We start from the raw sequence: 17,566 nt of genomic DNA on the forward strand, positions 1-17,566 counted from the left end.
TTGAAATGAAGTTCTCGTTCTCTGCATCCTCGTTGCCGCGTGTTCAGAAGCCAATTGTCGTGAGTCGTCATCAGAAACGCTTGAAGGTGTGGGGCCGTACCTGCTTCCCGCTTGCGATTTAGGCATCTTGGAACATACAGCAACCCACTCGAGCTGCTGCTGTCACTTCACGGCTGACACTACAAACCTCGCCACAAGCAGCACATACAAACCACAGCAATCATGGCGGAGGCGCCAATTGGTAAGCGACAGCGCATGGCACTTCTGTCTACATCACTAATGCGCAGTATAGTGCTCGATGGCGGTACGGGCTTCCTCAAGGCTGGCTACGCCGGTCAGGTATGGCATGGCCGGAACACCTCTGATGGGCGATGCACACTGACGCGAATGATACACAGAACTTCCCGGACCACCAATATCCCTCGATCGTCGGCCGGCCAATATTGCGAACAGAAGAGCAGGCACCTGGCGACATTCAACTGAAGGATATAATGTGTGGAGATGAGGCAGCAGCGGCGAGATCAATGCTACAAATCACATACCCGGTACGATGAGCATCTGGGCCATGAATCAAATGCGCGCCGCAGGGCTGACTGAACCGTGATCGCAGATGGAGAACGGTATTGTAAAGCGGTGGGAGGACATGCAGCACCTCTGGGACTACACATTCTTTGAGAAGATGCAGCTCGATCCGACCGGCCGCAAGATCCTGTTAACAGAACCTCCGATGAATCCGCTCAAGAACCGAGAGCAAATGTGCGAGGTCATGTTCGAGCGCTACAACTTCGGCGGTGTATATGTTGCGATCCAGGCAGTGCTGGCCCTCTACGCACAAGGACTCTCATCTGGAGTTGTTGTCGATTCTGGCGACGGTGTTACGCATATTGTGCCTGTATATGAGAGCACAGTCCTCAATCATCTTACGCGAAGGCTGGATGTTGCAGGTCGCGACGTAACTCGGAATCTGATTTCGCTGCTACTACGACGAGGATATGCGCTGAACCGTACCGCCGATTTCGAAACGGTTCGTGCGATCAAAGAGAAATTGTGCTATGTATCATATGATCTTGCACTGGACCAACGGCTCAGCGAGGATACCACGGTTCTTGTCGAGTCGTATACCTTGCCGGACGGACGTGTTATCCGCGTCGGCAGTGAGCGCTTCGAGGCTCCGGAATGTCTTTTCCAACCACATCTGGTCGATGTTGAACAGCCTGGTATTGCTGAATTCCTCTTCAACACGATACAATCAGCCGACGTGGACATTCGATCGTCACTTTATAAAGCCATTGTTCTTTCCGGAGGAAGCAGCATGTACCCGGGCTTGCCATCGAGAATGGAAAAGGAGATCAAGCAGCTGTGGCTCACAAAAGTACTTGGTGGCAACCCGGAGCGATTGAGCAAGTTTAAAGTGCGAATCGAAGATCCGCCCAGGAGACGACATATGGTGTTCCTCGGCGGAGCCGTCCTTGCGAACATCATGGCCGACAAGGAGAATATGTGGGTATCAAAGCAGGAGTGGGAAGAGCAAGGATCTGCAGCCTTGAAGAAGCTAGGCGAGCGATGAGACTCAATCACAGCATTGGAGACGCAGCGGCTGCCTTTTGCCGCCCGAAGGCGGAGGGCGTGTAGCTCATGCTTTGGCCTAAATAGAACGCCCCGAATGCAAATACGTTCCTACTGATTCAAAAAGCTGAGGACGTTCGAGATCATTGCATGCGATTTGGTTTCTGTACAGTGTGAATCGCTGACCCTGTTCAGCGCGTCATCTAGAAGACTGGACATAGTCCACACTTAGCAAATATACAGGTGTTCTACTTGGACACGCTCGCAAACATCAACCCTGTGAATGAGACGCTCGCGGCGCCCGGTCATTACCGCTCAGCGTGTCCGGCTGCATTGTCTCTCATATCAAGTCCATATCTTTCGCAGTCCACTGTGTTCCCATACTCAAGGCCTCAGTACTCGAAGGCCATCGCGCGATGGTGCTGTGGCACGCTTGAAGCTCTGATCAAAGGTCAATCACTGCGCCATTCATCCCGGGTTCCTATACATACGCTATCACACTCCTCCCAGGCCCGTCCAGCACCAAATCCGAGGCCAGCCCATACTGGGAATGCACGGCGCTTGAACAGGAGTACTGAGAAAATGACGCCAAAAGATGCGCCGAGGCCGGATCGGATCAGCAATGTGCTCAAGCAGTGGTCCCACTGTGCTTTCCTGTCAGCACTCCACGTTCCTTATGTCCTGTTCTCCCGCTCTTCCTGTCTCACCTTTTCGTTCAACAATGCTTCGCTCATCGGTCGGTTGGATCGGGCTGGGGGTGGAACAACGGCGTTGCTGCTTGAGCTTGAGTCGGCCATGGTCGCTGATGTGTCTCGATCTTGCCCGACGTATAGATGGCGCTGGCTCGCGAGGTAGTTCGAAGAGGTGCGGTGCAGATGGGCGTAGGCTGTCGCTGTCGCAGCACCTGTTGTTTGCGAGCTCTCAATGCCAAAAGCCGGAAGCTAGCGCGGCGGCGGCGCCCGATCGGCATCTGGCCCGAGCTTTTGCGACTTTTAAACATCTCGACTCCAGAAAAGTCCACCAAAAGACACGACCTTAAGGCCAATTGGGGCCGAGGATGGGAGCCGTGGCAATGGAGAAACCAACTTCGCTGGATCGCCTCAAGGCGCTGGACAAGCTATCTACACTTCCCCTACAGCTAGAAGAAGCACAGCAACTATGCAACCACCCTTCTCGAGCCGAAATGATACTGCGCTGGCTGGTGAACAAGTTGAAAAGCTCACAGGAAGCACGAACCGATGCTGGATCTTGGGACTTACTCTCATTGTGCCTGCGTTTACTACCAACACAGAAGATCGCATCAGTCCTTGGCCCTGGACCTTTTCAGGAATTCTTACAGCTAACATGTGTGGAAAGAGGCCTCCCGGAACGGACTCTACAGGCCGTGGCGGCTACATGGGGCCTACTGTCACAGAAGGGCCAAGCGTTGTCTGGCGCTGCAATCAGAGCACTCTTGAAGACGGATGGCGCTGCTGCAGCGAGAGTCTCCGGTCATTGGTATCAGCACGTCTATGCAATTCTGCAAATCGAAGACTCTGCTTCCCGCACAGGCACTGCAATTTCTCTGTTGGAAATTGGGCTGCAGCTCTGGGAATTGCGTAGGCGCTCACAGTCTGACGATGCCGCCTTCTCAGAGCATTGTTTGCTGCCTGCATGCCAGTTGGTCGTCCTTCTCAGAAAGAACATACCTGCTGGAGCGAAGCGCAAACGAGCTAAAGATGCTCTTGAATCGTCCATCAATCCTTTGCGCTCCCTGGAATCGATAATTGCCCAGCATAGTGTACTGCCCGCTCGCGCAGTATTCACAAGCACGCGTCAAAAGCAAGACGGGCACAAGAAGCGACCTGCATTGGGCAAGACTGAGCAGTCATTAGAACACGTCCTCGAGCCATTCAAAGACTCCTCGGTAAATTGCTACGAGATAGCACCAGTCTTCATGGATATTGCGTTGTGCGCCGTCTCCACTCCAACTCCTGGACTACGCAGCCGCGAAGCGCCCTGGGTCGAGGTATGTTCAGTCTATGCTCAGTCGCTTGAGATGCGGGCGCCCGTCCTGGCATATCCGAAATAACTGTACTGTGCTCATCTGGGTCGCATGGTTGGCTGACTATATACAGACTTTGTTTGATGCCTTGCTCAATCTGTTGGACAGTGACAGCAAAGAGCAAAAATCTGCGACCATTGCGGAAATGCTTCGTTATATTCGCTTGCGCAAAATGCCGTTGTCAACGCAGAAACTGGCGAACTTAGCAGCAAGTGTACTTGCTGATGCATCTGGACACAAAGGTCTGCACCATTGCCAATCGTGGTGGCCAGTGCAATACTCGCTGACCCCTTTCAGATTCTGGACGCACCTTGATCGCCGAGATTGTGGCCTTCAACGCTGGTGCTCTCACCGAAGCCTCTATCGCTCGAAAACTGTTCACGGCTATTGCGACGTGGCAAGCGTCTAACTCGACAGCTGATACAGTAATCATCAGAGATCGTATCGTCAACCCAATTATCGAGGCGTTCACCCAGAAACAACAGATGTCAGAACTTCTCGAGCTATGGCATCAACAGCTGGTCGAAACCAAGGACCACGAATCTGCTGGAATCTGGCATATCATCGTACCACAGATGAGTGAAGCATTAGCATCGCCTACCGCTAATGATGTAGCGATGTCGGCTCTTGCTCGCTACTCAACACTACTCCAACAAGTGGCCGATGCACAAGAAAGCCTGAATGGAGAGAATGTGGCCAGCCGACTCCGTTCTGACCTCGTTCTTCTTCGAGCGATTCTACAGGGACTGCGAAAGAACAGCCACTTGGTTGAAGTGCAGCAAGAACTTGACGCAACCCGCGTGAGACTAGGGACCTTGGTCAAAACCAACAAAAAGCAAATATCTGCTCCTTGTCTCAACGAGGTCTGGCAGCTTTCCGCACTAGTCCTCGAGCTCTGGTCCCCCTCATATATTGCTGCTCAGCATGATCAATCCGCGGTGAAGGATGTCCTGGAGAATCTGGTGGCGAATGACCTGTTCGAGACAGCAGTCGAGGATTGCCAGAGCACATCGAATTCCAGCTCCGCGGCACAAGTCTTGATTGGTACGGTCTGCGCTCTTGCCCAACCATACGACATGAGCAAACAGTGCACAAAGGCATTGAAGCGGGCTGTCGAAGCACTTTGCGAGCGTCCGTCTACGATGGTGAACTTTCCTCAATTGATCACTGGACTGTCGTCGAAGCAAATTGGGACTGTGTTACAAACAGCGCTCGCTGCGCAAAACGAAGGCGCTCAACGCCTGCTGTCTCAACTCTCGGCTAGCTTGCCACATTCCGAGAACTTCAGCGCCATCCTTGCGGACTTGCCCATTCACCAAGTCGTGGCATTCTCGCCGTCATCTTTGACTCCAGCCCAACGTACCAAGGTGATTACAAGGCTCCTTGATGAGGCTCACGACCATGATAATGAAGTCTCGCCAGCATCTCGTTTGGCCCTCATCGTGGAATTACTGGCATATCCGGTCGAAGCTTTGAGCGTGACAACTGCAACTTCAAAGCTGTCTGGTTACGTGCGTCGCTCGTTGGCTGCAAACGTCCTTGGAGATAGCGAGACCTTTGCTCGGGCTCTTGCTCTCGTGCAACCGAGCATGCGAGCGATATTTCAAACGATGTCCACGAAAACGAGTAGAGACTATCAAGAACTATCTGCTGTTGCAGTGGAAACCATTGGTCTCCTGGAGAAAGCGTCGCCGGAAACGGAACCCGCTTCGAGTCCAGCAATGCTTGCGGTATCCGTGCTCATCGCTCTGATCGAAGAATCGGCCGATGATGCCTCCACTTATGCACATAGGAACAAACGTCTCGTGAATACACTCATGGACGCTCTGATCACATCATTGGAAGACTTCACATCAACGCTCGACCGCGACTTCAACTCCGAACTCTTCTCGGCGACCGCAGAGGGACTTCTCGTTCTCCCGGAATCTGTGCTGAGCCTGAGTGGTAGCAAGAGCAAGAAGTTTGCGTCAAGAATCGTTGCGTCTGCCGAAGGAGTCCTGCGAGCAGAGTCCAGGTGCCCGCATCATGTCTTGGTGGCGAGCTTCAGACTGCTCTGCAAATATGATCCTGCCTCTGAGACTACGACAAGAGCCAGTAGCATCTTGTCGAGAAATCTCGATGCTAGGAGCTCGGGGGCGATACTTCGAATTTACGAGGAAGCACTCGACACCAAGTTTGGGCCAGACGAAATCTCAAAAATTATCGCCTCAGGACCACCTCAAAATTATGCCATAGCGCAGTTGCACCTCCGCGCAGTCCGAAAAGTTCGTGGAGAAATGTTTGAATCAACAACGAACCTCTCCACGAACGATGTATGGCATTATCTGCTTCGAACGCTCCTCGAAGCGCAGGACTTTCGTGTCCGCGGAGAAACTCTGCAAACAATCTCTGTGCTTCTCAAAGCCAGAGGCTTCGTACTCAATCAGTACAGCCTAGAGCAGACACTCCAGTCGCTCCACAGTTTGTTGACAACAGGAAGTCACATTGAGTCGTTCTTTCCGAAAGTGTGCAAGATCCTCAAAGTGCTCATCAACCAATATCGGACTAAACTGCAAGGCCGCTTCCATCTGGTCACCCTTGTCTTCCAAGCATTACTTTCCGGCCTCTTGAATGACACCTCCTTAGCTTCCGCGCGCTTGCAGGACTATCACGGTCGACTCGTCGCCAAACTTCTGGAGCTCTTCTGCAAACCCATCTGGGTACGTAGCACTGCGACAAACCTCGTCGATGCATCACGAGAGGCACAGAAATATGCCGGTCAATTCGTCCAGCACATTCTACACCATTACTGTGCGTTGGTCCTCTCTTCAACGCCGGCCGAAGGAGTTAGATTGGCAGTCAGACCGGGCATTTTCGCCATCATCGAGGCCATGGAAGCTTATGATGAAGCGAGTGTCAGATCATTGAGCGCGGCCATGAACAGCAACGAGCGGGCAATCTTGCGCATGGTGGTACAGGATTGGCGACAATTTGGAAAGTGGGAAGGGTCTTAGAGAAAAGATGAAAGCTCAGCAGAAGTCATCGGCATACTAGACAAGTGACTGCTATAATACGAGACCGTACGGAGTGCAGGTCAATTGAACAATTGAAAACTCCCCATCATCACCGCCGTACAAACATGTACAAAATGCCCAACCTCGATCAACGCCAGTATCCCCTTCATGCAGTGTGGTATCATAACACAATTCATGCAATTTCCATCGCAGCACCAATTTCTTCGCTCATACCCCTCACCTCTCTCGACGGCCAATACTCCATCTCGTCATCGTCGTAAGCCTCGTAAATGGGGTCTTCGTCGATGTTATAGCTGAATCTGCCGTCGATTAGATTATCGCGAATTTCATCCAGGTCCATGTACGGCACCTCAACTTCATCGTCGTGTTCAGAAATAACCATTTCGTCATCGTCATCTTCTCCAAAGCTGACAGTGTCGATGCTTCTTTGGAGCATGTCATTGCTCAGCCAGAACGCCGCGCGCTTCCCGGCGCCCTCGCCGACCGAAAGACTTGACACTTTGCGTTTCATCGGCCGAGGCCGCTGAGCAGTCATTGCTGCTGGGCTGTGCGAGATAACACTGAATGCGCGTAAGTATATGTAGCATACCCGTTTCTTCTCCTTGTTGAAGAAGAAATAATGCATGCTCCATATGGCGCCTTCCTCCCCATCGAAGGGGTCATCGTCCGGTGTCCATGAGTATTTCTCACATTGTCGTAGGCCCATTTCCTTGTCAATGAGCTTCCACATGTTTTGGTTCCATACGTCATTCCCACTTCCTGGCCCGGGAGCTGAGCTCGACAGAGAAACAGGGCTCAAGTAATTCGATATCACCGTCTGCCTCGGCCGCAGATGTTGCAGCGTGCTGTCCAGATTGTGCATGATGGCCCGGAGACTCCGCTCTTTACGAAAATCCGCTGGCTTCAGAAGGTGTGAGAAGTCATAGTCCGGATGTGAAGCATTCAAAGTCGCGATCAAGTACGCGAACGTTCTCCGTGCGTTCCCCTGTGATAGACTGCCAAATGGCGATGCCCGAGAAAGGTCGATTTCTGGAGCATCGACTGTCCTACTTCTTCGAGTTCTTGATCCCTTATCATTACCTTTACCATTCTCGAAAGGCAAACATGGCGGGCTTAGCGAAGCGGAGAGTCTCACCAGGGATTCATACTGTGACTCGAGATTGTTCTCAATATTCTTGTACAGCTTCTTATCACCACCCGCGGCTTTCGTGGTATAAAGGTCACACCCGCCTACGATGTGACAGTCCGGGGTGGAGAAGTTCAGCGCATTCGTGACCGTGTCGAGTTCTCGTAATTGGAGATACTGCGAGAAGGTTAGCTGTTATTTCTTGCTGGGGGACCGATAGCGGCGCAGCGCGCATCGCGATTCATCCAAATTGCGACCCTCGATATCATCTCACTGGGCCGCATGTTGTACGACATCGCTGCGCGCTATGCCCGCCGTGATCTGGGAACGCACCTTCATCGTGTCTGCCGGCTTGTTGCACAAGCGCAAGCTGTTCTTCCAAGCTGTTTCTGATCCTCGTCCGCGCCCCCAGAACCACTGCCGGGCGATAAGGCACCTATGCGCCTCGCAAATATACAGTTGCTAAAGCCGCTGCAGCCTCAGCTAATGCGCAGGTCGATGCGCGCCGCCGGTGAGTCGTAGTGGAGTAGCTGGATGTCGGATGTGCCTGATATCACTTCCCTCAGTCGGAAGCCGGTCGGTCGCGAGACTGTAGACTAGACGCTCGATGCGTCTAGCAGGCGCAGAACGCAATAATGGTCGCCATAAGAATCGTGGTGGTGTCGGTGTGGTTGCGCGCGTTGTCGGGGTTGTGGAAGTGACGGCCGATGAGAGATGTCGAGATCCGGACCCCATCAGCCCCATCCGCTTGGCGAGGCTTGCGACAGACCAATGAGCTAGAACTCCGCTGACACGCCTCGTTTGGCTTACGACGGGGCAGCCGTGTGTCAGAAGATCAGTCGTTGCTCACATCAATTGACATGGTGTCACTCGTCACGATGGGCAGCGTGGATGGCTGCCTCGCCGCTCTGCCCGCTTCATTATTAACCAACTTGAATCACGATAGGTATTTTAGCACACAGAATCAACAAGAAGGAATGGAAAGAGTACCTACATTCTCGACTCCCGGGACCAGTATTGCTGCCAGCTTGATATTCGACATGCTCTGCGATGCTGTTAATGTAAGTAGGCGAGATCGTACGAGTATGATTGCGAGCCGGGCGTAGATGCTCAAGGCGCATTGCCGCGAAAGTGATCATTATATTGTCATGCATGCGGTGTGCCGCTTGCTCTGCACTATGTGCAGATTGATTGGCTCTATACCTACAACAGGCAGGCTGGATTGAAGTCGGCCATCGCGTCATATAATCTGGGTATCTCCAGTCTCCAGTAAAACGCCGACCAAACGCCACGCACTGAGAGCGTACTGTTCCCACTCCCAAGCAAAATGCTCTGAAAGAGTACTAGGCAGCTAAATGAGCCCAGCAGCTCTAAGCGACTTCTCGATTTCTGCACTTTGCTGTTCATTCGTCTGTACGCGAGCGCGTATGTTAGCCGGATCTTGAGGAGTCTATGGGCATGCAAGTGGGCGATACAAATGTGCGGCGTGGACTTCTTCAACCGATCTTCGTGACAGCATCGTCCTCGACCTAGGGGCGAAGGCATCAGTGGGCGACGATCCAGGAACATCTGACTGGCAAGGGAGGGCATGGCAAAGCAGGAACCGTGCCCGAAGTCGCGCCACAACTCACCTCCATATCCTCGAGACTGTCCTGAGCACCTATCACCCGCAGCACATTCTTCTTGCTGCTTTCTTGCATCTCACCGGCAAGAAGTAGCTCATCCAAGATGAAGTATGCCTTCTGGAAGTTGAAGATGATGTCGAGCTCGCACACGTTTCCGTAGTACTTGTCCATCTGCTCTACGTATCGGTGGACAATTTCGAGGGTGATGAGCTCGTTGTCTGTCGGGTCGGTGGCGGCGATGAAGAAGAGCGAAGCATATCGGCGGTAGACAACTTTGGTGTCTGGAGCATCACGTATCAGCAACGTGCTCGAGCGCCACAGGGAGTAGCGTGCTACCTTTGTATTCGAGGAAGTTGCACATGCGAGCGCGGCGTGCTAAGACCAGCTGGGACACATCCTTGATGATCTTGGCCTTATCCTTGGGTGACAATGTGGTGAACCATTTCGCAAGGCGCTGTGAGTGCAGAGTGCTTTAGTATGCTGTGCTGTATGCCGCCAACGGACGCTCTCGACTGCAAGTAAACGGTCAACCTACGACTTTGCCCTGCCGTGACAGCAGAATGAGATATCTCGAGGGTCATGTCAGCCAGGCGCACTCAGTCGTGGTCGCGGTCGCTGCACGTACCGAATGGCCATGATTTCCTCGACGTGGCAGCGAGGCACGTGGAGGAGAAGAGAAATGGCAAAGGACGAAAAGTCGGCCCCACCAGGAAGTGGACTGAGCGCGGGAGAAGGTATCTGCCGACGGGGCACTACTTTCGTCGATGATGTCCCGCTGACAATTGCACGCCCTTCCTTTTGGCCGCTATTTTCCTTCGTGTCTGCTGCTGGTCGGACGGTGTTTGAGGAGCAGAGTTGCGCTGGAGGAGACCAAACACCCGCCCAGCCAAGAGACAAAGCCTGCGCCGTGTTCGCCAACTGCCACCACCCGCACGTTCGCTCGCACGTCCACCTGCACGCCCGCCATGAAGCTCATTCTTTCCACCTCGTGAGTCGACCTCGGACGCCCGCTGCGTCGCCATTGTGGCTGACCATGCAGTAATATCATGGGCGTCGGGTCCTCGATCCGTAGATCGCCCACGTCCAAGTCCAACACCGAACTCGTCTCGTCGTTACGCGCCAACTTCGCAGAGCACTCGGGCGCCGATCTGAACGCTTCCAGCAGCTCGACCAACCAAGCCAATGGGCAAAAGAACGGCGACAATGGCAGCGATATTCAGTGTGCCGCTCCACACTACGGCACATGGACGAAACGGGACGGCAACGCTCTGCAAGTTCCAGCATTGGACTTCTCGCAGTCGGCGTTGCAAGAGGAGCGCGAACAATACGATATCACTGTGAAAATATTCTACTTGCCTGGTGGCACCAATGCCTCGCGAGAGGCCCAGACACGGGAAGCATTGGACTTGGTCATGAAAGAGCTGCATGTCACATCGATCGACCTCTTGATCGTCTCGTTTCCCGGGATATACTTCGATGAGGAGGAGGATTGCCCTGAAAAACTCTCCACCCGTGGCCCCATAGAAGCCGAGCCTGAACCTCTCGAGAGACAGATCGATGCGTGGAACGCTGTGGAAGCGCTCTTCGACGAGGGCATCGTTGCAAAACTAGGAGTGGCCGAGTTTGGGAAAGAGCGTTTGGAGACCTTCTTGGACAAGGTGAGAATCAAGCCTACCGTCGACCAGGTCAATCTCCGTGACTGCTGCTCTGTGCCCAAAGAGCTCATGGCGCTCGCGAAGAGTCAGAGTGTCGAACTGCTGGTGCACAACGACTGCTCAAACATTCTGCCTCGGGGCACTGTGCGCGAGCTCCTCGGTCCCGGTCACACAGGTGCCAGAATCCTAGCGGAGCAAGCCAAGACCGGAAGTAAACGCAAGAGCGTTCACGTGGAGGACAAACCAAATGGACATGCTGGGGATGGTCTCACTGGGGAAGTACAACCGCAGTGGGTTGTCAAATACACAGCTGTGGTCAAGAACAGAGGCGTGGTGGAGAACAAGGGCTACTTCGCTGTTGCTGAGTTGACCTGAGAAGCATCGATCCTTCTCGATGACCTACACAAAAATCCTACGTTAAGCTTGGCAACCTGCGTGGCAGAAGTGTCGTTCATACGCCAGGCAATCTACATCCCTGCGAAGGCATGAACTCGACCTACAATCTCGAAGCGATGCCATCAGGCGCCGATGCTAGGTGCAGTTGCCAGCACTCATGCAGCTACAGACAGCAGCAACTGCGATGACGCCACCAGCTAGCTTCGGCGCCATCGAAAAATCCTTGAAGAACGGGTTACAGATACGAGATCAGCTCGATATGAGCGGATGGTGCAATCAGCTGTTGGCGGTTGGCAACTTAGGGCGCTTATGCGACATCTGGGATGGCGTGGCAACCATCGGGCAATCATTACAAGTGCCATTGCGAACTTGCAAGGAACATGTAGTCGCCGACGCAATCGAAAGCTCCTACTCCGATGCAGTGAAGCACTACAGTCCAGTGCATGAATCCCTATCACAGCTTGATACCCTCGAACAGCAGAGCCAGATTGCGAACGTCAGATACATGATGTGTCATATTGTACAAATTGGCCTTTCGCTACCAAACGCCTGTCAATGATCTTTCAGAAACTTCAAACGTCCGTCACGTCTGTTGCCGAGTCTTCTGTTATTCCTGGCTCCTTTGGTTCTGCTGCTTGACCTTTTCTTGTCGCTGCCTCTTTTGCCAGTTCATCCCAAACCTGCTTTGGATTCCAGGCGCTTTGATCGTCTTCATCAGGCCCGTCCCAGATGGTTGTCTCGACACCTTTTGGGTTCCAGATGCTATCTTCCATGGGAGCATCGTGCGTCTCATGATTCAACGCCTCTTCCTCCGCTTTGTTCACCCAATCGCTCCAGACACCTGTTTTAGGTGCTGCCTCGTTGGCTGGGACCCACTCAACAGCCTTGGTGATCAGGATGGCCTTCCACAACGCTACAGTAAAGTTGTCAGATTTCCAACCCCCCTGGACCCCTTGTTCCTTGATCTCGAAACATGACACGTCCCAGTGCCAGCTTTCCGGCAAGGCTGCTGCTACCCAGTGCGAAATGTTGATGAGAACGTACGCTCCCGCCCAGGCAAATTGGAGTTCTAAAGATTTCAGCATGATTAGTAAACGTGTTCTCGGAGGCCATCGCAGCTAGCTAGTGGAGGAGGACAATACTCACGCAGTTTTGCGTTTGCCAGAAATACGATTCCCAGCATTAGAAGGATTGTGCCAAGCAGAGAAAGCATCTGGTATGCAATCGGGTTTTGGACGAGGTAGTCAATCTCCTCAGGAGCGAAATAGAGCGCTCTAGCAACGACTTCTTCGCACTTGACCACAAGGAAACTGCCGTTGGGGTATCGAACTACCAGATCCCCCTTGGTCGAATTGCTGGCGGCCGTAGGCAATTTCAGAGTCCACTTATTGCTTATACCGACCACAGTGGACAGCAGTGATAATGAAATGGTAGCCAAGAGCGACATGCCGTCACCAAAAACGATGGAGCTAATCAGGAGGATAACAGCTTCTAGGAAACCAATTAGAGCCACCCAGGTTTGCGGTCCAGTAGCTTTTGCCTTGACAAGCGGAGCGCGAAGTTCGGGATGCTCGTCAGCCTGCTTTCGGAGCTCAGGAGGAACATTTGGCTGCCCTCGGAGGGCCTTGTCCAGAAAGGTTGGTTCTCGTTTCTCATTCTTTTTGACCTTGAGCTCTACACATCGAACGGTGTATGACGGCATAGGTGGATTGGTCTGGAGGAGAATATGTGCGACATGATGGACATGAGGCTTTGTGTTGCCAGAATGCACGCCGGTGACCTTGCCGGCCGTACGCGGGAGCTCAACTGGTCGCGTAGTCCGAATGAGAGCTTGCGGTGCCGGTATCAATCTTGGTAGGAAGGACAGACGCGATAGAGCTGAGACCTGTGCGTTAGCGAGTACAGCTCCTTCTCCCAGTAAGGCGAGGAAGCCGACAATGTCCAGCTGAAAATTGTCGAATTTGGACCATTGCCACCAGATTTCCCAGTTCGGTTGGCCAGGCATGGCAACTGTGACATTGTTGTTGCCCGCCATTGCCTGTGATGCAGGTCTGTCTTGAGAGGAAGATGTATCAAAAGTGTGACGCCAACGTCAGTGTGTGAGGACAAGAGCAGATTGACTGCGTGCTTTTACAAGAGAAGAGAGAAGTGAGAGATGGCGCTGGATAAGAAGATCACAGGTCGACGTGATGCGAGTGAAAGTCGCGATGTCTAAGACTGGCGGCCACGAATCTCAGCCTTTGGCGTTCCGCCACCTGCATGGCGTTTGCGAAGAGCTCGCAGTGCATGCATGATGTCTCGTTACCACAGACTTTGGTGCCCATAAGTCGCCTCGTTCGCGGTGGTTCGCATGCGGTGCGACAGTTTGATACAAAAGATGGGAGCGTCCAATGTTGTTGTCTCTGGGAAGCTCCTGTCATCAGAGCGGCAGCCAGGCATCCAGGCAGCTGCACGGTCTTGGCGGCAGAATTGTCTCGGGGAAGGCACTCTTCGTCTCCAAACTGCATCAATGAAGACATGCATGCTGTTGCTATACAAACTTGCTGACCTCATTGCCATTCACCCTTCTCGAGTGAATGGCAGTACCCGTGACGCAATGCGCCCGCTTGGGTGAATGTGCATGTGGGCGCTTGTGCTCCTTTGTTAAGTCGGCTGGCGAGGCGCAGTTGACGCCTCAAACTTGAGCTGAGCCCGCACATCCACCACGGCGGCCTCAATCATCCTAGTCAGAGCGAGCCGCCAGCATCCCACTCACGTCCAGTATCGCAGCGCATAACGGGCGACAGTGCTAGCCGCCATTGGGCTGAGGAACTAGCATTGCCGAGCGCCTCCCTAGCTCTGCTCCACCGCCATGGCGAGCAAGATCATGGACAGGGTAAGTAACCGCTTTTATCCTGCTTGCTTTGTTGTTTGTTTGGGGTTGGACTGTTCCTGCAAGTCTCCTGTAAGCTAATTTTAATTCCTCGACGCAGCTCACTCGCCGCACTTCACACAAACACAAGACCTCACTCGACAACGAGTCCAAGGAACCGGTAGTGGAACCACGAAAGAAATCCTCAAGACTTTCCCTATTCCGGAGGGGTGTTCCAACAGAAGCTGGGATGGGCTCGAGTGACTCGAGCGATTTGACTGCTCAATTCGCGCGCCAGGTTGAGCTGCTTGAAGGATCGGAGGCCTACGCCGTCGACAAACAAAAGCTGCTAACAGAAGAGCGCGATGCCGCCTGGGATGAGCCTGCCCGCAAGTCTGCGAGTAAGGTCGAAGTCGCCGCGAACTCGATTGTGATTGCAATCCGAGAGGACGAGCGATATGCAGAAGACTTGTACGGTAACCGGCCAGGTGAAGCCGTACCGGGGAAAGAAACTCGCGACATGGGCGGTCGATTTCTGGTAAACAAGGACCGCATCGATCGTAGCAAAGTCTTTGACATTGCGACGCGGATGCCCAAAGGCGCTCATCTACATTTGCACTTCAATGCCGAATTGCCAGCAGAAATCCTGCTACCACTCGCTCGATCGACAGTAGTCGAAGACACTATGTTCATCCGGAGCACCAAACCATTATTGGAAACAGAGGACTTCGATGACTGCGAGATCGTGTTCGATGTCCTGCCTAAGGACACTGCACAAGGCGACCTGTTTTCCTTGGACTATGACCCAACCTGCAAGACGAAGGACCATCCGAGATGGCAGCAAGGCACCGCTTGGATGTTGTGGCACAACTTCCGTGAGCGCTTCCCCAAAGGCGTGTCCATCGAGAACTACGACCCGGACGACGCCTCGCTAGGTGCAGCCGAGCAGTGGGCACGAGACAAGATGATCATCACGCGTGACAAGGCCTATAGACCGGGACAGACAACAAACGGTGTCTGGGCATGCTTCAATCAAGGCACCCGAGCGTTCAAGGGCCTTCTGAATTACGAGCACGTGTATCGATGGTACATTGGCCATGCCATTGACAGCATGATCGCAGACAAGGTCATGTACGCGGAACTGCGACCAATGCTTCTGGACAAAGACATTCCGGCGAACGACGGCATAGGACGGCTTGATCATGCAGCGCAGATGACAATCATTTGCGAAGAGCTCGCCAAGAAGGAAGCCGAACTCAGAACGGCTAATAAACTGCACCTCTTTCCATTCGGGATCAAGATTATCTACTGCACGCCTAGAAGCATACCGCGGAAGCGAATGCAGACTGAGCTGGAAAATTGCATTCGGCTGAAGCTTCGATTCCCACACCTGATCTGTGGCTTCGACCTCGTAGGCGCTGAAGACAGACCGAACCACATTGGGTTCTACGCTGACCTGCTACTTGCTTTCGTCAGCACGTGCAAAGAGCTCGACATCAGCATACCGTTCATGTTCCACGCGGGTGAGTCTCTTCTGGATACGGGTGGATCTCACAACCCCGACAACAGCAACCTGTACGACTCGTTGCTGCTCAACGCAAAGCGAATAGGCCACGGGTACGCTCTGCTGAAGCACCCGACACTACTCAAGCCATTCAGAGACGAGCAAATCTGCTTGGAACTCTGTCCCGTCTCCAATGAGCTTCTGGGGCTGTGCGGTAACATAAGAGAGCATCGGTTCTACGAACTACTAGCCGCAGGACTTCACTGCACTCTCAATGCCGACAATCCGTCGTTGTTCAGGTAAGTACCAGCACCTGTGTTGGACAACGCGCCATTCTAACGTCTCCCAGGGGCCCTTCACTCGACAACAAGTCCTTGTCATATGAGTTCTACCAGGTTCTCGTAGGTGATCCGAGGATGAACATCCACGGCTGGAAGCAGCTCGCGCACTGGAGCATCGACCACTCGTGTCTCGACCACAACCAGAGGATGCAGCTGAAAGCTACATTCGATGACGAGTGGGAGACGTTCTGTCAGTGGGTCGTGGATACTTATCAGGATTTTGCTGCGACGCTGCCGAAGCTCGAGTAAGGAAAGGTAATGGGCGAGGCTTCATTTTTCACGGCTGAGAAGCAGTTTCGAAATTAGCTGCACACTTCGAGCGGAGTTCGAACGCGCATTACGACGTGATGCGGAGCTATAGCAGCGCGTGTCGCATGAAGTAGGTCAGAGAGCTTGCAGAAGCTGATGTGTATACCCGTTTGCCTTTCTTCACATCGGTATGCAAGCCACTGTTTGTAGCTCTCAACACAATACCCGCTTCACTTCATTTCCAAAACTCTTCCACCTGACACCACCCCAAACTTTCTTTTTGCTCCCCCACACAAGTAAACCATACTCTCGACCAACTCGCTCTCCAGCACTGCAACAACAATGGACCAAGTAAGTACAACCAGCAATGGCGTGGCGGCGGCGGCAGGCGGCGGAGTGAGCATTGGGGCGGCGATTGGAATCGCCTTTGGCGCATCTGCGGTGACAGCAGTCACCATCCTTCTTCTCTGGTGGAACTCGCGGCGCCGAGCCAACTCGAGGGCCCGCCGCGGCGGCGTGGAATTCGGCATGATGAACGGAGAAGACCGTCGCTCTCTCTCCGTGGAGGAGGTGAACTCCTCCAGCCCAGCACCAGAAGAGGACCGCTCCCCCTCGACCTCCTCCCTCGCTCTCGAAGAAATGCTCGATCTGGACAGCACCAGAGCGACCCCAGCCTCAGTCCGCAGCACGCCGTCCAGATCGAAGCACGAACCAAATCTCGACTCGATCTCTGAGGCCAGCGAGCCTTCTACGACCTCTTCTCCGGCTGCGACTCCTCCTCTATCGAATTTGTACACTCCATCACTGTACCGAGCAGCACCACCAGACAGTATTCAGCAGCAGACACGCCTGGCACCACCAAATTTGACCACAGAGTATTCGATTGCATCGCTGGAAGGCTATGAGGAGTTTGCACCATGGATTGATCCCGAAGCTATTCAAGTACGAGACGAGCAGGACGAGCAGCAAGGATTGTAGCGATCACGACATTGGACGGCATGGCAGCGAGTATTGCGGCAGAGATTCGGAAAGGATTGGCCAGTATCAGACCTTTTTCAGACATTCGACACAACATTGGGCATAGGAGGACCACTTTGCAAACACTACTTCAGCCGAAGGGCGACAGAATCCATTGCCAGAGCATAGCCAGGGGGAAGAATGCATCGATTGATATGACGCGGCTCGAGACCAGTAT

General features: G+C 53.4%; 9 protein-coding genes across 9 annotated transcripts; 5 read left to right on the forward strand and 4 right to left on the reverse strand.

The window, feature by feature from the left end:
* Nucleotides 1–222: 222 nt before the first annotated feature.
* On the forward strand, nucleotides 223–1,567 carry ARP2 (Actin-related protein 2; the record flags this gene model as incomplete). The annotated part of the gene is made up of 4 exons (XM_023593099.2): nucleotides 223–241; nucleotides 293–339; nucleotides 399–545; nucleotides 611–1,567. The coding sequence occupies 4 exons, from the start codon at nucleotides 223–225 to the stop codon at nucleotides 1,565–1,567; spliced, it is 1,170 nt and encodes a 389-aa protein (XP_023458212.1).
* Nucleotides 1,568–1,950: 383 nt separating this feature from the next.
* On the reverse strand, nucleotides 1,951–2,363 carry MIC10 (Mitochondrial inner membrane organizing system component; the record flags this gene model as incomplete). Its single annotated transcript, XM_023593100.2, has 3 exons — nucleotides 1,951–2,007; nucleotides 2,058–2,210; nucleotides 2,274–2,363. 3 exons carry the CDS (start codon nucleotides 2,361–2,363, stop codon nucleotides 1,951–1,953), a joined length of 300 nt encoding a protein of 99 aa, XP_023458211.1.
* A 275-nt stretch (nucleotides 2,364–2,638) lies between these two features.
* Nucleotides 2,639–6,603, forward strand: RHO25_000487 (uncharacterized protein; the record flags this gene model as incomplete). The annotated part of the gene is made up of 3 exons (XM_023593101.2): nucleotides 2,639–3,574; nucleotides 3,684–3,852; nucleotides 3,908–6,603. The coding sequence occupies 3 exons, from the start codon at nucleotides 2,639–2,641 to the stop codon at nucleotides 6,601–6,603; spliced, it is 3,801 nt and encodes a 1,266-aa protein (XP_023458210.2).
* Nucleotides 6,604–6,796: 193 nt separating this feature from the next.
* Nucleotides 6,797–8,089, reverse strand: RHO25_000488 (uncharacterized protein; the record flags this gene model as incomplete). The annotated part of the gene is made up of 2 exons (XM_023593102.2): nucleotides 6,797–7,927; nucleotides 8,084–8,089. 2 exons carry the CDS (start codon nucleotides 8,087–8,089, stop codon nucleotides 6,797–6,799), a joined length of 1,137 nt encoding a protein of 378 aa, XP_023458209.1.
* A 1,157-nt stretch (nucleotides 8,090–9,246) lies between these two features.
* On the reverse strand, nucleotides 9,247–10,011 carry VAS2 (AP-1 adaptor complex sigma subunit Aps1; the record flags this gene model as incomplete). The annotated part of the gene is made up of 5 exons (XM_023593104.2): nucleotides 9,247–9,279; nucleotides 9,382–9,656; nucleotides 9,712–9,829; nucleotides 9,911–9,944; nucleotides 10,001–10,011. The coding sequence occupies 5 exons, from the start codon at nucleotides 10,009–10,011 to the stop codon at nucleotides 9,247–9,249; spliced, it is 471 nt and encodes a 156-aa protein (XP_023458207.1).
* Nucleotides 10,012–10,340: 329 nt separating this feature from the next.
* On the forward strand, nucleotides 10,341–11,405 carry RHO25_000490 (uncharacterized protein; the record flags this gene model as incomplete). The annotated part of the gene is made up of 2 exons (XM_023593105.2): nucleotides 10,341–10,363; nucleotides 10,415–11,405. The coding sequence occupies 2 exons, from the start codon at nucleotides 10,341–10,343 to the stop codon at nucleotides 11,403–11,405; spliced, it is 1,014 nt and encodes a 337-aa protein (XP_023459429.1).
* Nucleotides 11,406–11,998: 593 nt separating this feature from the next.
* Nucleotides 11,999–13,461, reverse strand: RHO25_000491 (uncharacterized protein; the record flags this gene model as incomplete). Its single annotated transcript, XM_023593106.1, has 2 exons — nucleotides 11,999–12,495; nucleotides 12,573–13,461. 2 exons carry the CDS (start codon nucleotides 13,459–13,461, stop codon nucleotides 11,999–12,001), a joined length of 1,386 nt encoding a protein of 461 aa, XP_023459430.1.
* Nucleotides 13,462–14,277: 816 nt separating this feature from the next.
* On the forward strand, nucleotides 14,278–16,371 carry RHO25_000492 (uncharacterized protein; the record flags this gene model as incomplete). The annotated part of the gene is made up of 3 exons (XM_023593107.2): nucleotides 14,278–14,301; nucleotides 14,399–16,080; nucleotides 16,131–16,371. The coding sequence occupies 3 exons, from the start codon at nucleotides 14,278–14,280 to the stop codon at nucleotides 16,369–16,371; spliced, it is 1,947 nt and encodes a 648-aa protein (XP_023459431.1).
* Nucleotides 16,372–16,713: 342 nt separating this feature from the next.
* On the forward strand, nucleotides 16,714–17,349 carry RHO25_000493 (uncharacterized protein; the record flags this gene model as incomplete). Its single annotated transcript, XM_023593108.1, has 1 exon — nucleotides 16,714–17,349. One exon carries the CDS (start codon nucleotides 16,714–16,716, stop codon nucleotides 17,347–17,349), a length of 636 nt encoding a protein of 211 aa, XP_023459432.1.
* Nucleotides 17,350–17,566: the final 217 nt, after the last annotated feature.

Source organism: Cercospora beticola, chromosome 1, assembly GCF_033473495.1.
Source record: "Cercospora beticola chromosome 1, complete sequence".
Taxonomy (NCBI): Eukaryota; Fungi; Ascomycota; class Dothideomycetes; order Mycosphaerellales; family Mycosphaerellaceae; genus Cercospora; species Cercospora beticola.